Source organism: Crocodylus porosus, unplaced genomic scaffold, assembly GCF_001723895.1.
Source record: "Crocodylus porosus isolate Cpor-Errol unplaced genomic scaffold, CroPor_comp1, whole genome shotgun sequence".
NCBI lineage: Eukaryota > Metazoa > Chordata > Crocodylia > Crocodylidae > Crocodylus > Crocodylus porosus.
Genome location: NW_017728951.1, coordinates 15,437,760 through 15,448,944, shown reverse-complemented (window position 1 = coordinate 15,448,944; position 11,185 = coordinate 15,437,760). Strand labels below are relative to the sequence as shown.

Here is an 11,185-nt window from a genome sequence, read left to right as displayed (position 1 = left end):
TGTGCTAAGTGCCATACAATTATTGGTGTGTGTTTGTGGTATTGGAGCATCTTCCCTTTAATTTCACTGATGCAGTGAGTAAGATTTGTCCTCAAAGCGATTAAGGAAGTGAAGAAAAATCAAGAACCTAAACCTGGAAAAAAGCAGAGTGTTTCATGATGTACCAATCTTAGATAGTTACAGTCTTGAATTAAAATTGCACTGATGAAAACACAAATTAACCAGGGATTTGGGGTGCCTCAGCTTCCGAATCTGCAGTTTGAATGCCATGAAAGGGGAGCTCATTTTCAACCAGTGTTGACTTCCCACACTCTGGAAATAAATTTCCCATTAGGACCTCTAGCTGGGTACATAAAACTGAAGCATGTCCCTAATAGATGGCATTCTTATCACCTAAACTCATCAAAAATGGCCTGATATTTGGCACTTAGGTAGCCGGCGCTGTCACGTATCTAAAATGCATCACAAAGAAGTGCATGTATCTGCCACTATTTTATTCATGTAGTAACTGGAATGCACATTGGTCAAGTGACTTGCCTAATACGCCTGGAGTAGAGAGAAGCATACTTGGGAATAAACCTATGACTCTGTTCTTGATCCATTAAACCACAGCCTATAATAGTAGGTAGAAAATCCCAGTATGGCTGACAGAAGATTACTGCTTGGGACATATGAACTTCCTCTACGGTCAAGGGTTTTTTGTGGATCTTCTGTTGGACCAACTATGCAGTTGGGAGAGCTGTTGATGAACCCTTCAGGCATCAAGTGCCCTTGCTCAGGAACCTTCTCTAGTCATCTTTTCTCCTCTGATCAAAAACTGACTCACTTTGACTTTAACATGATAAAACTGGAAAGGGAGAAGAAAAAAAGTTCTCTGCTGCCCTCAACCCCGATCCATGTTGTTCTGAATCACTAAAAATGCTCAACCAAGTCAGTAGCCTTACATCACTGATCCCCAGCCCGGGTGCCCCAGCACTGTGGGGTGCCTTGAGAGCCATTCAAGAATGCTATGGGGTGCTATGTCATGTTAGCACTGTTAGATGTGCAAACATGATTCACAAGATAAATTCAGATTTCAGCAGGAAACTGTTCTATAATCATTCTGACCTTTTGTGGTTTTTCTGAGTTTTCTGCAACAGAAGAATGGCTCTATTATTTTTCCAGTCAAAAAATAAGTGTAAACTAAGAGTTGGCACTTTCTAAGGGATACCCTTGAGCCTAACGAGGGGGGTTCTCAGGTCTAACAAAGCTGAGATCCACTTCCCTTACCTGTCCCCAGGCTCCAACTCCCAAGTGCTCGCTAATTTGGACAGCGATTGTTGTGAGCTTGTCATATCCCCAGGAGGGTGCAAAATGTTTTAAAGGTGAAGCACAGATGAAGAAGATTCTCCATTCATTTCAATCTCATCCTTTGCTGATAGGTTGTCCCCAACATTGCCTCTCACACGGAGCGGGATAAGGGAGAACTGGAAGAATGCAATCCTCCTATTGGTCCAAAGATACAGACACATCTACCTTTACTTTAAAAGAAGAGACAAAACGTCTGCAGCGGTAAAGTAAAAATTACGCTTGCATTTTCTGCCACTGAAACTGCATTACAAGCCTGGGCCAACATCTACTGACCACACGTAAAGGTATTTTGATTACCATTTGTAGGTTGTGTTAAAAAACCATGTATTTCTCACTTAGAGTAGAACCACATTGCCTACTGCAGTGTAGTGCAGACACCTCAATACGGATAGCCGTTTATCTGTGGTAGTGCAGAGCAGCACATCAAGCCATTCGGCATGCTGAGAAGGGCACTCGGGTTGCTTCCCGTCTCTGAAGTTGTTTCGGTATCTCTATCATACATGGCAGTCTAGACATACTCTTTCCAGGTGTGATGGAAAGACAGAGGAGAAGCAGCAAGGGGTTTGCTCCTAAAGGGTTAGCACTCTTTTCTTGCTCAGGGAAGCATTATGAGCAGATAGACCATCTACTACTGTATTGAAGAAGAGTGCTCCTTTTGACCTAGTGAGCAAGAGGTGCCTAATGAAAATCTATGATCCCGGACAATGTGAAGATAGCTGTCTGATCAGATAATGGAATTGTTTTCAGTTGTAAGAATGAATCCATTACTAATGCAAATAACGCTAATAATTATAATTTGCAACACAGTAAAAGTCACCTAGTCTACCTCCTTCTCTGACAGGAAACTGCATAATAAATTATAGGCTGAGAAAAAAAATCAAAGGGATAAAGGTTAAAAGATTAAAAAAAATTGAAATTTAAATGCTTAACGCAGAAGTCAAGACCTGAAAGCAAAAATTGGTGCTATTAAATCATGCCATTGTAAAAAAAAGGAGATATTATGGAATTGATTAGCAAAGCTAAATTCAAACCTTCCTCCCATCACTCCCTCAGGTCAGAGTTTGATCATTGTGACAGAACAAACTAGTTTTACATATAATAAAGAAATGTAATTAGCTAGACACAGATGTATGCGCTAATATTGGTAGGGGAAAAAAAGGTCTCTCTTACCATATGAAGATAACAAAACCCCCAAGAAGGATAACAGCATAACAAAACTGGGGAGCTGCAATGATCTGCTGCTGCTTTGGTTTGTTTTCCAAACAGGTCTGCTTCTCTGACGTGGTTCCAAGCAGGAAACGTACCAATAAATATTTGCAGACCACCCATTTTTAAGATCTAGATCCTTCTGGTCTTCTTGTCCTGCTTTAGGAGGTATCCTGATATTCTGATATTATTAACATAGCTGTTTCTGGCTGTGCAAGTGGTCAGGGGCAAGGGAAACGAGATGAAAAGGGGAAGAATTGTTGCATGTTCCCATGTGGCGCTCCAGGTCTGTGGCAGCAGCACAAAGGAGGTGGCCTGCTCCGTGGGTCACATTAGGGAAATTCACACAACCTGCCTCGCAGTTGCTAATATGGTTCAGATTCACGTGTGGGACGAAAGGTCAGGTGCAGTTGTTGGTATGTGATCTCAGTATGTTGAGCTAACTTTACAAACCATATTCATTAGATCAGAACCAGACTGGTAGTGATGCCCTATAGGGCTATGCGAAGCTTTGGGTGATGATTTGATTCGGAGGCGATTCGGCCTGATTTGGTGGCTGAATCTCCAAATCCAAATTGAATCAGGGGAGCAATTAAAAGGTCCGAAACGATTCAAAGCTCTCTGAATCTCCGGAAAAGGCTCGGGGAGCTTTGATGAGTCGGGCAGTCCCCGGAGGCTGCAGCAGGGAGCTGGAGCTGGACTCGGAACTGGTAAGTAGGGGGGAGGGGACCATGGGGGGACCCCTGCCTGCTCCCCCAGCTCCCCCGACCCCTGCCTTGTCCTCCAGCCCCCCGCCCTTGAAAGAAAAGCCCTGGTGCTCACTGGGTGCTGCCAGGCATGGGGGCGATCCTCACTGCCCCACACTGCACGGGGGGCTCTGCACAAGTCCCCCAACCCCCCCACTCCCCCCATGGCTGTCCTGCCCATCTCAGTTACGGCCCTTTAAGACAAAAAAAAGGAGAAAAGCCCCTGAACTCACCCCTCCTGCAGTGGCCTTGGGGCTTCAGGGGGCTTGCGCAGAGGGGCAGCGGGGATCACCCCCCCCCGCCAGCAGGAAAGGTGAGTCCGGGGGTGGGAGTTGTTTTTCTTAAAGGGCCGGAACCATGGTGGGCCTGACAGCCATGGGGGGACTGGGGCAGTGGGCTCGTGCAGAGCCCCCCATGCAGTGTGCAGTGGGGAGCAGCAGGGATTGCCCCCTGCCCTGCAGCACCCACTGGGTCGGGGGGGTTTTAACAAGTGCCGGGAGCTGGGGTGGATGGGGCAGCCATTGCTGGCTGTAGGGGACGGGCCTGGGTGATTCGGAGATTTGGCCGAATTGATTCGGGACAGTGATTCAAATCACCGAATTGAAACACTGTCCCCCGAATCAGCTGAATCTGAAGCAAATACTTGCCGCTTCGCACAGGCCTAATGCCCTGTGGCTATGAGCTGAGGAGAAAAGGAGTCTCTGATCTCTCCAAACCCACCAGTCCTGGAAATAATGACATCTACATGACTGGCTGTATCACAATCTGTTGATATCTTTTGCTTCAGCCTCCTTCTATACTCCAGCTTCCCAAAACATAGGATATGCCCACATCAAAGGACACAAAAAGTTAAGCCAGGAGGCAGGGGAACAAGTATGTGTCAATCCCATATAAATATAAATGAGGAGACTTTGATCACAAAGGGGGTGGCTGAATTACAGCAAGAATGATTCTATTTTTATGAAGTGGGGCTCAGCTGTCAGCAGTTTGGAAACGTTGGCTGAAGCAGTATTTTAAATGTTACTTGTTAAAATGCTTTAGCCCAACACACGATGCCTGCCCTCCTGTACTGAATCCCTGTCCACGGTGCAGATTTCTTGCTCTCTGGAATTTTTCGCCCTGGTAATTTTTTTACCGCAGTCCAAACACTCAGTGCCCTCCATTCAGGAAAACAGAAGTGCATTATAATGAACAAGTCTCTGAGTATTTCTGCTAAAGGACATTAAAAGAAAGCTGAGCGCTAAACGCTAGATGAGTTCATGACTCATAGAACCTGATTTTATGTTCGCCTCACAAGTGAAATTTGTCCAAAGCACGACACATCTCAAAATAATAAAGCATTAAAGGTTGGAATCAAGCCTAAAAGGCTTAGACACACGCATCACAGATAGTATTTAATTAGGCTTTTAATCAGCACTTGCCAAAGTCGAAAGCATTACGTGTCTCAGCTCTTCACGTCACATTCCCTGTTCTCCTGGTGCTTCCATTCGGCACGATGTTTCTTAGTGAGATATGCGCCATAGCACGCCTCCTTGTGACTGCACGCAGAGCAGCTTCGGCACAAGTTTCCATAGGTTTTTCCAACAATAAGATGTTGATCTGCAAGAAACAAACGTCCATTGCTTAAATGCTAATCCCCTACCCAATTTAGGGCCTCCTTGGAGTGCCTACAATGGATTCCCACTGACGTCAGAGAAAAGAGGGGTATTTGGCACAATATTCCCCATTAGTGTCTGAGCCATTGGAGCTCACTTCTCTCCCTTGTTTGCTAGCCTTGAGGTTGAACTGCCAAGTTGGCCCTTTCTTCCTCCCCACTAAGGAGGTGGGTTAGCTGGTAAGCAACTGGTGAGGATTTTGTGGAAAGGCTAGTTGGTTTTTGTTACAATCCTCTTGACACAGGGTTATTTCTTACTGCTGTAAATCAACAATATTTAAACAAGTGCTTTTAAAATATTGTTAAGAGCAGCTAGAGTATTGGATGGGAAGCTTTTAATTCAAAAAGAGGGAACAACCAAAATAAATAAGTAGTAAATCAGTGCTGGAAAACAGTTTTGCAATAGTGAACTGTATGTTTTTAAAGGCAAGACATTCAAAGTCCTTACGTGGAACGTGACCAGTGTATTTTGGTATCATCCCTTCAGGCCTGTAGGATCTGTGGTACACCTTTGGAGTGTGGCTAACTTCAGCGTCGGGCTTCTCGCCTCTAAAATAATATAAAATGACCATTCAGAATGAATCCTTTTAAAACCGGACTTGGATGCTTTTGGAATTTTCTTAGCTGGTACCACATTGCACATAGTTTTCAGATTTGAATTTCAACCGTCTCATCCATAGTTCGTGGAGATGTGTATTCTCCCATCTGGAAGTGCACTGCTCACCGAGCCTTCCTTGTATGTCCAAAACACATAAACGTTCCTCATATCTATTGCCCTTTATGGGAGCTTTGCAAAAGCACAGAATCAAGTGAGCAAAGGGAGAATGCTGCAGCATCACTAGTGGAGTCATAAAATGAGTCTTAGATTGCATCTCCCATACATTTCAATGGACCAAGATTTCATTCTTTGGACCAAGGTCTGCTCTCTGACCTAAATACATGCAACTCCAATAATGCAGTGCATTTTCCTCTTTACTTTATTCCATAAAAGCTGTGTGGAAGGGGATCGTGACCATAAGAAGCGTAGTATTTACTGCAGAGAAACATTCGACACACAGCGCATTAGCAGCCTCCCTAAAGCAAAACCTTAATTACAGCCTCGGCAAGGATTCACAAAGAGGCTATGGACATTGCTACACGTTCATTAAAGTGCCTTAGTTACTGAACATTTAGTTTAGTAATTGCCTAATGAAATATTAACTAAATGCACAGTAACTAAAGTTACTGCACAGTAATGCTGGTGCACGGTTATTCTGTGATGCTTGCTGTGCATTAGCCTAATGCCACTGCGCAGTAGCGTATGAGTATGGTTTTTGACCTGCCACACTACCGCTCAGTGCTTTTAAGCTAAAGTGCAGTAAGTGTCTCGTGTAAATGCACCCCATGATGGCATATGTGGGGTGAGTTTGTGTTGGTTGAGCACCAGTCTATGGGAAATGGATGTGCTGAATTTAATGTATTTCCTTATCAGCTGGAGGGAGAAGGAGCAGGAACTTCTACTCGGTGGCAGGAGGAAAGGAAGAACTCCCTTGCACCCGATTTAGGAATGGAGAACCTCACATCTGATGCCTTGCCACCTCTTCCAAGCTGCCAAATGCTTTGCCTTTCTCAGCCGTTAAATAGGAGGACCCCACTGTTAGGAGCCCTGGCCTCTTCGGCTGCTAGTCCTGTAAAGCGGCACCCTTGCCCTCCCCAGGACAAAAGACACAAATCACTTAGTTTACTCCTCTGGTTTCACTTTCCTGACAACTGCAAAGGCTTTGTTGACAGTAAGTTTTGCGCTGACTGAAGTTTTATGGCAATAAAAGTGCCAAATAAATAGAAAAAACCCTGACGTTTGAAATCATTGGCAAAACAAATAAATGACATCTGTAGACATCCAATGAGTATTGCTGGATTAAAAAACCACTGTGTTCCCAGGAGTTTCTTTTCATCTCACCACTGAACTTTCAGTCTTCACCAGAGCTCACATGCAGGCACCACCAAGATCAGACTGTGCTCTTGGCTGTAAAAGGAGGCCCTTTCGAGACTGAGGATTCAGCTACTGCTATGTACTGTCCTGATGCGCACAACGCGCCGTGGGTGAACATCCATGAGAGAATTGTGCAACACTGGTCATCAAAGTCATCCTTTTTATTTATCCATTCATTGATTTGATTTATATGATGCCATTCCCAACAAAGGTTCAGGGAGGCTTGCAATAAGGGGACAGAAAAGCTTATAAAACAAGAGCACAACAACGGGACCAAAAAAACCCCAAAGAACAAAACAAGCTTAAAACAGAACTAGAATAGCCACATAAAACAGAGACCCACTAAACCACATCTCAGCCAAGCTTTGGTGGCTAAATGCCTGCCCATATAGGAAGGTCCTATATCCCTTCCAAATTGCTTGGATTTTGGAGGCCTCGAGAGGAAGGCAATTCCAGAGCTGAGGAGCAACTGCAGAGAAAAACCTGCCATGTTTTTGCCAAGTGGATTTGCAGTACTGGTTGTATCTGCAGGACCTTGCTCCTGGCTGACCTCAGGAATCACCATGTGGTATAAGGGTGCTTTATGCAAGTAAGGTGTGGATCCAAGACAAGACCTTACATCCAACATGCAGCAGGAGATGCTGCAAATACTTTACAAGGGTCATCGGCAGGGTGCCCCCGGCAAGTAGGTCTTTAAGTGTCATGGTTCAAATTGCCGGCAGAAAGCATCAGCACATGCAAGACACGAGTTAACATGCTTCCATATACAGTGCTTCTTGTGTGCTCTTTATTGTAAGTATTAAGAACTAATAATAGAGAAGCAAGGTTTTAAAATACAAGTATTAAGGACATGCACCATGCTGCAGTCTTCAGAAACCAACACAGGCTTATATGCTCTAGTGTATCAAGCCATTCATAAAATAATAACCTTATATAATGCTTTTCACCTGTATATTATCTAATATAATTCTATTGATCTAATATATATAATATAGTTATTATATCTATAATATAATATAATTATATAACTCTAATATAAACTTACCTGTTTATTTTACTAGAAGGACCACACGTGACTTGATCTATTATGTTCTTAAAATCCTGGTAGCAATTCTTGGCCATCTCATGGTAGCGGACACCATCTCCAAGATCAGTGACCTTCGCCCTAGGCACAAACCCACTCCAGCCTGGAATTGGTGGCTCTAGCAAGGTTCTCCTAGTTTCCTTAGTCCCTGAAAAATCATAAGATAGCTTTTAAGTCCAAATTACATTGAGCAGCCTAAGAAAATTACCTGGTTCTGTTTTATCATAGGCAATAAGAAAATGCCTGCTTGAACAAAAAAAGTGCTGTTAATTCATGTGCCAGGCCCTTACCAAGAGTAATCTCACTGGGCATCATTACACATGCTTCGGGGTGGAGGGCACTTTAATTACAGAGGCTCCAAGAGTGACTGTAATTGAAGTGTTCACAGCATTAGATACATTTAGCATCCTGCGCTTCAAAATGGTGGCGGGGTGCTTTAACAAAAGTTCATTCAATGAGCTTTAGTTAAAGCGTGCCCACTGCCATTTTGAAGCTCAGGGACGCTGAATGCATGTGACACGGAGGATGTTGGAGCATGCTAATTAGCACGCTCTAGGAGACTCGATTAATCGAAACTGTTTAGACCTGTGCTAATTAGCACAACTTGGAGCAGACGTCCAGCGCATGTACAGGTGCCCATTATTCTGATATACACCTTAGTGGTACCTAGTTAACACTACTGTTTTCTAATGCGGGGCAGATTGTGCAGTCCTTGCTCACCTTTGAATAAGTCCTAAGTCAAAGTGTCCAATCAACCCACGTTTTCTGGGACAGTCCTGATTTTCAGGGCAGTGCCCTGCTGACCTGCAGATTCCCTAAAATGGGATGTTTGTCCCAAATTGGAAAAAAATTGCTCCCAGAAGGGAGGTAATGTAATACTGCTTGGCACACACTCTCACGGGGTTCTACGAAATTCATTTCACTCAGGGCAGTGCTATTTAGGCCACCTGAAACACTGCACTAACCCAAACCAGAAGTCATATAAACGGTGTCAGAATTTACTTCACCAAGACTTGTTGCTTTACTAAAAAGAAAACACCCTCTAGACTTTGGCCAGTGGTCAATTAAACACACCGGAGTCAGTAAGAGCTTTTTAATTGAACTCAGTTAGATCTAATCGGTGATCTCCAAATGCTTGTGCATGAACATTAGTACCTTAGCTCTATCCCGAGTCCAACACCAGAAATAGCATTCTACTGGCCATATACCTGTCCCCTGCCGTTTTAATAGGAAACAACTGGAATTCCTGCTTTAAACTGCAGTGTTATATTTCTTTGCCCAGTTAAGCAGCTGCCATTTTTCAATCACTGGAGGCTGTTGCTGATCAGTGGTGGATGAAATGACATAGAGAGAAAAGCACTCATCCCAGACTGAGGAACTCCAAATTGGGAACAGTCTAGTGCATATAACGGCTGCCAAGGATCTGCAGGATCCTGTTGTGGCCATCTTTTGCAGCACGAAGGCCTTGGCAAATTATGACCCCATGCCAGAACTTTTGTGTTTCGAGATCATGGCTGAGTAGAGATGTTCCAAAAGTCCTTTGGAGGAAGTGCTGTATGGCACTTAACTTAAAGTGCTGTAAGTTAGTGCAGGAATGAACCAAACAGACATTTGCCGTTCAGTGGTTGGGAGTGGGCTCAGTGCCTGCCCATACTGGCCAAGGCTAGCAGGTGGGGAGCACTCCTGCACACCTTCAAGGAGGCTGCCAGAGTTAGCCCCACTCCCTCTGCCAGCTGGAGACTATCTGCAGTGGCTTGAGGGGGACGGTTGGGGGAAGGGAGACCCCACTGCGAGGACCCCCCCACAACTTGCTGGTTGGGGTGTCAGGGGGAGGGCTAGGCTGGGTCTGCATGGCCAGGGGATCCCCTTATTCCCCCACCCCAGCCTCTTTGCAGCTGCAGCCAAGAACTATGGCACAGGGCTGCCCAGCTGGTTTTTCACCTCTTGACAACTGCAGCCAGGAGCTGCAGCGTGGGGCTGCCCGGCTGGCTTTTTGCTGTGCCAGGAACTGGGGTGGGGGGCAGCGAGGGAGCCCTCCTGCTGGACAGACACAACTTCCCTCCCAGAAGCCCCAGCCAGAAAGCTATGGTGGGTTCATTGCAGCAGGGGGCTCCCTTCTCCCCTCCCCCATCCCAGCCTGTTGACACCTCCAACCAGAAGCTACGGTGTTGCCCAGCTGGTTTTTTGGGAACTGAATCCAGTAGGGGTTGGAAACAGAGCCTCTCTGGCATGTGGACCTGGCTCAGCCCCCACCAAGACTCGAGCCTATAAGCTTGGGGGAGGGGGTCTGCACAGCAGAGGCTCCATTCTTCCCCCTTTTCCCCCCACCTGACTGTGCAGGGAGATGATAGAGAAGACAGGGCTGGGCCAGTGCTTACCCAGAGCAGATGAACCAATGCTAACAAGTGAGGGACCCCTGGGATGGCAGCAAAATGCAACTGACACTGAAGAGTGATGGGTGTGGTACAGATGTTCAAAAAGCACTTAACCTAAAGCACTTTAGTCTATTACCACATCCATCAAGGGTTAGCTTAGAGCAGGACCCACCCTTTTTAAAGTGCTTTAAGTGCTGTGAACATCTGTTTTGTTATGGCTTTGAAGTTCTTTCTATAATACACACGAAGGGTAAGATCTGCACCTAGCCCATGTTTCTCAAAGAAGAGAAGGTACTCAATAGTCTATGAATTGCGAAGTACTACAAAATAATAGGCTTGTGAGAAGTGGCTAGTATTCGCTTCTGATTCGGATTAGGCCAATTCAGGGAACAGTGATTCGATTTGCTGATTCAAATCACTGCCCTGAATTAATTTGGCTGCTGCTGAATCAGATGAATCTCCCCATCGGACAGGCCCATCCTCCACCCGCTCTCCTAGCCCTGTCAATAGATGCCCCACCCAGCCCCAGCTCCTGTTTCTTAAAAAAAAAAAAAAGACCCGAACTCACCAGCTCCTGCCAAGCAGTGGGACTGCCCCGCACTGTCCTATGTGTGGGGGACTCTGCCATGAGCTCCCAGAAGCCGTGAGGCCACTGCAGGAGCCAGTGAGTGAGGGCTTTTTAAATATTTTTTAAAGAGCCAGGAGCTGAGGCCAGGCAGGGCAGCCAATGGGGCGGGGGGGAAGATTAGGGGGGGCTGGGAAAGCAGGCAGGGGTCAGGTGGCAGAGCCCCCCATACA

The 11,185-nt window shown here is 45.6% G+C and overlaps 1 protein-coding gene across 1 annotated transcript in view; it reads right to left on the bottom strand.

Moving 5' to 3' along the window:
* Window positions 1-4,746: 4,746 nt before the first annotated feature.
* The window catches only part of CUNH10orf82 (chromosome unknown C10orf82 homolog), a 9,896-nt gene continuing 3,457 nt past the window's right edge, over window positions 4,747-11,185 (bottom strand). The window contains exons 3-5 of the mRNA XM_019555470.1: window positions 7,974-8,160; window positions 5,405-5,505; window positions 4,747-4,901 (exon numbers count right to left, since the gene is read on the bottom strand). Coding sequence (XP_019411015.1) covers window positions 4,747-4,901; window positions 5,405-5,505; window positions 7,974-8,160 — 443 coding nt within the window. The remainder of the gene's footprint in view (window positions 4,902-5,404; window positions 5,506-7,973; window positions 8,161-11,185) is intronic.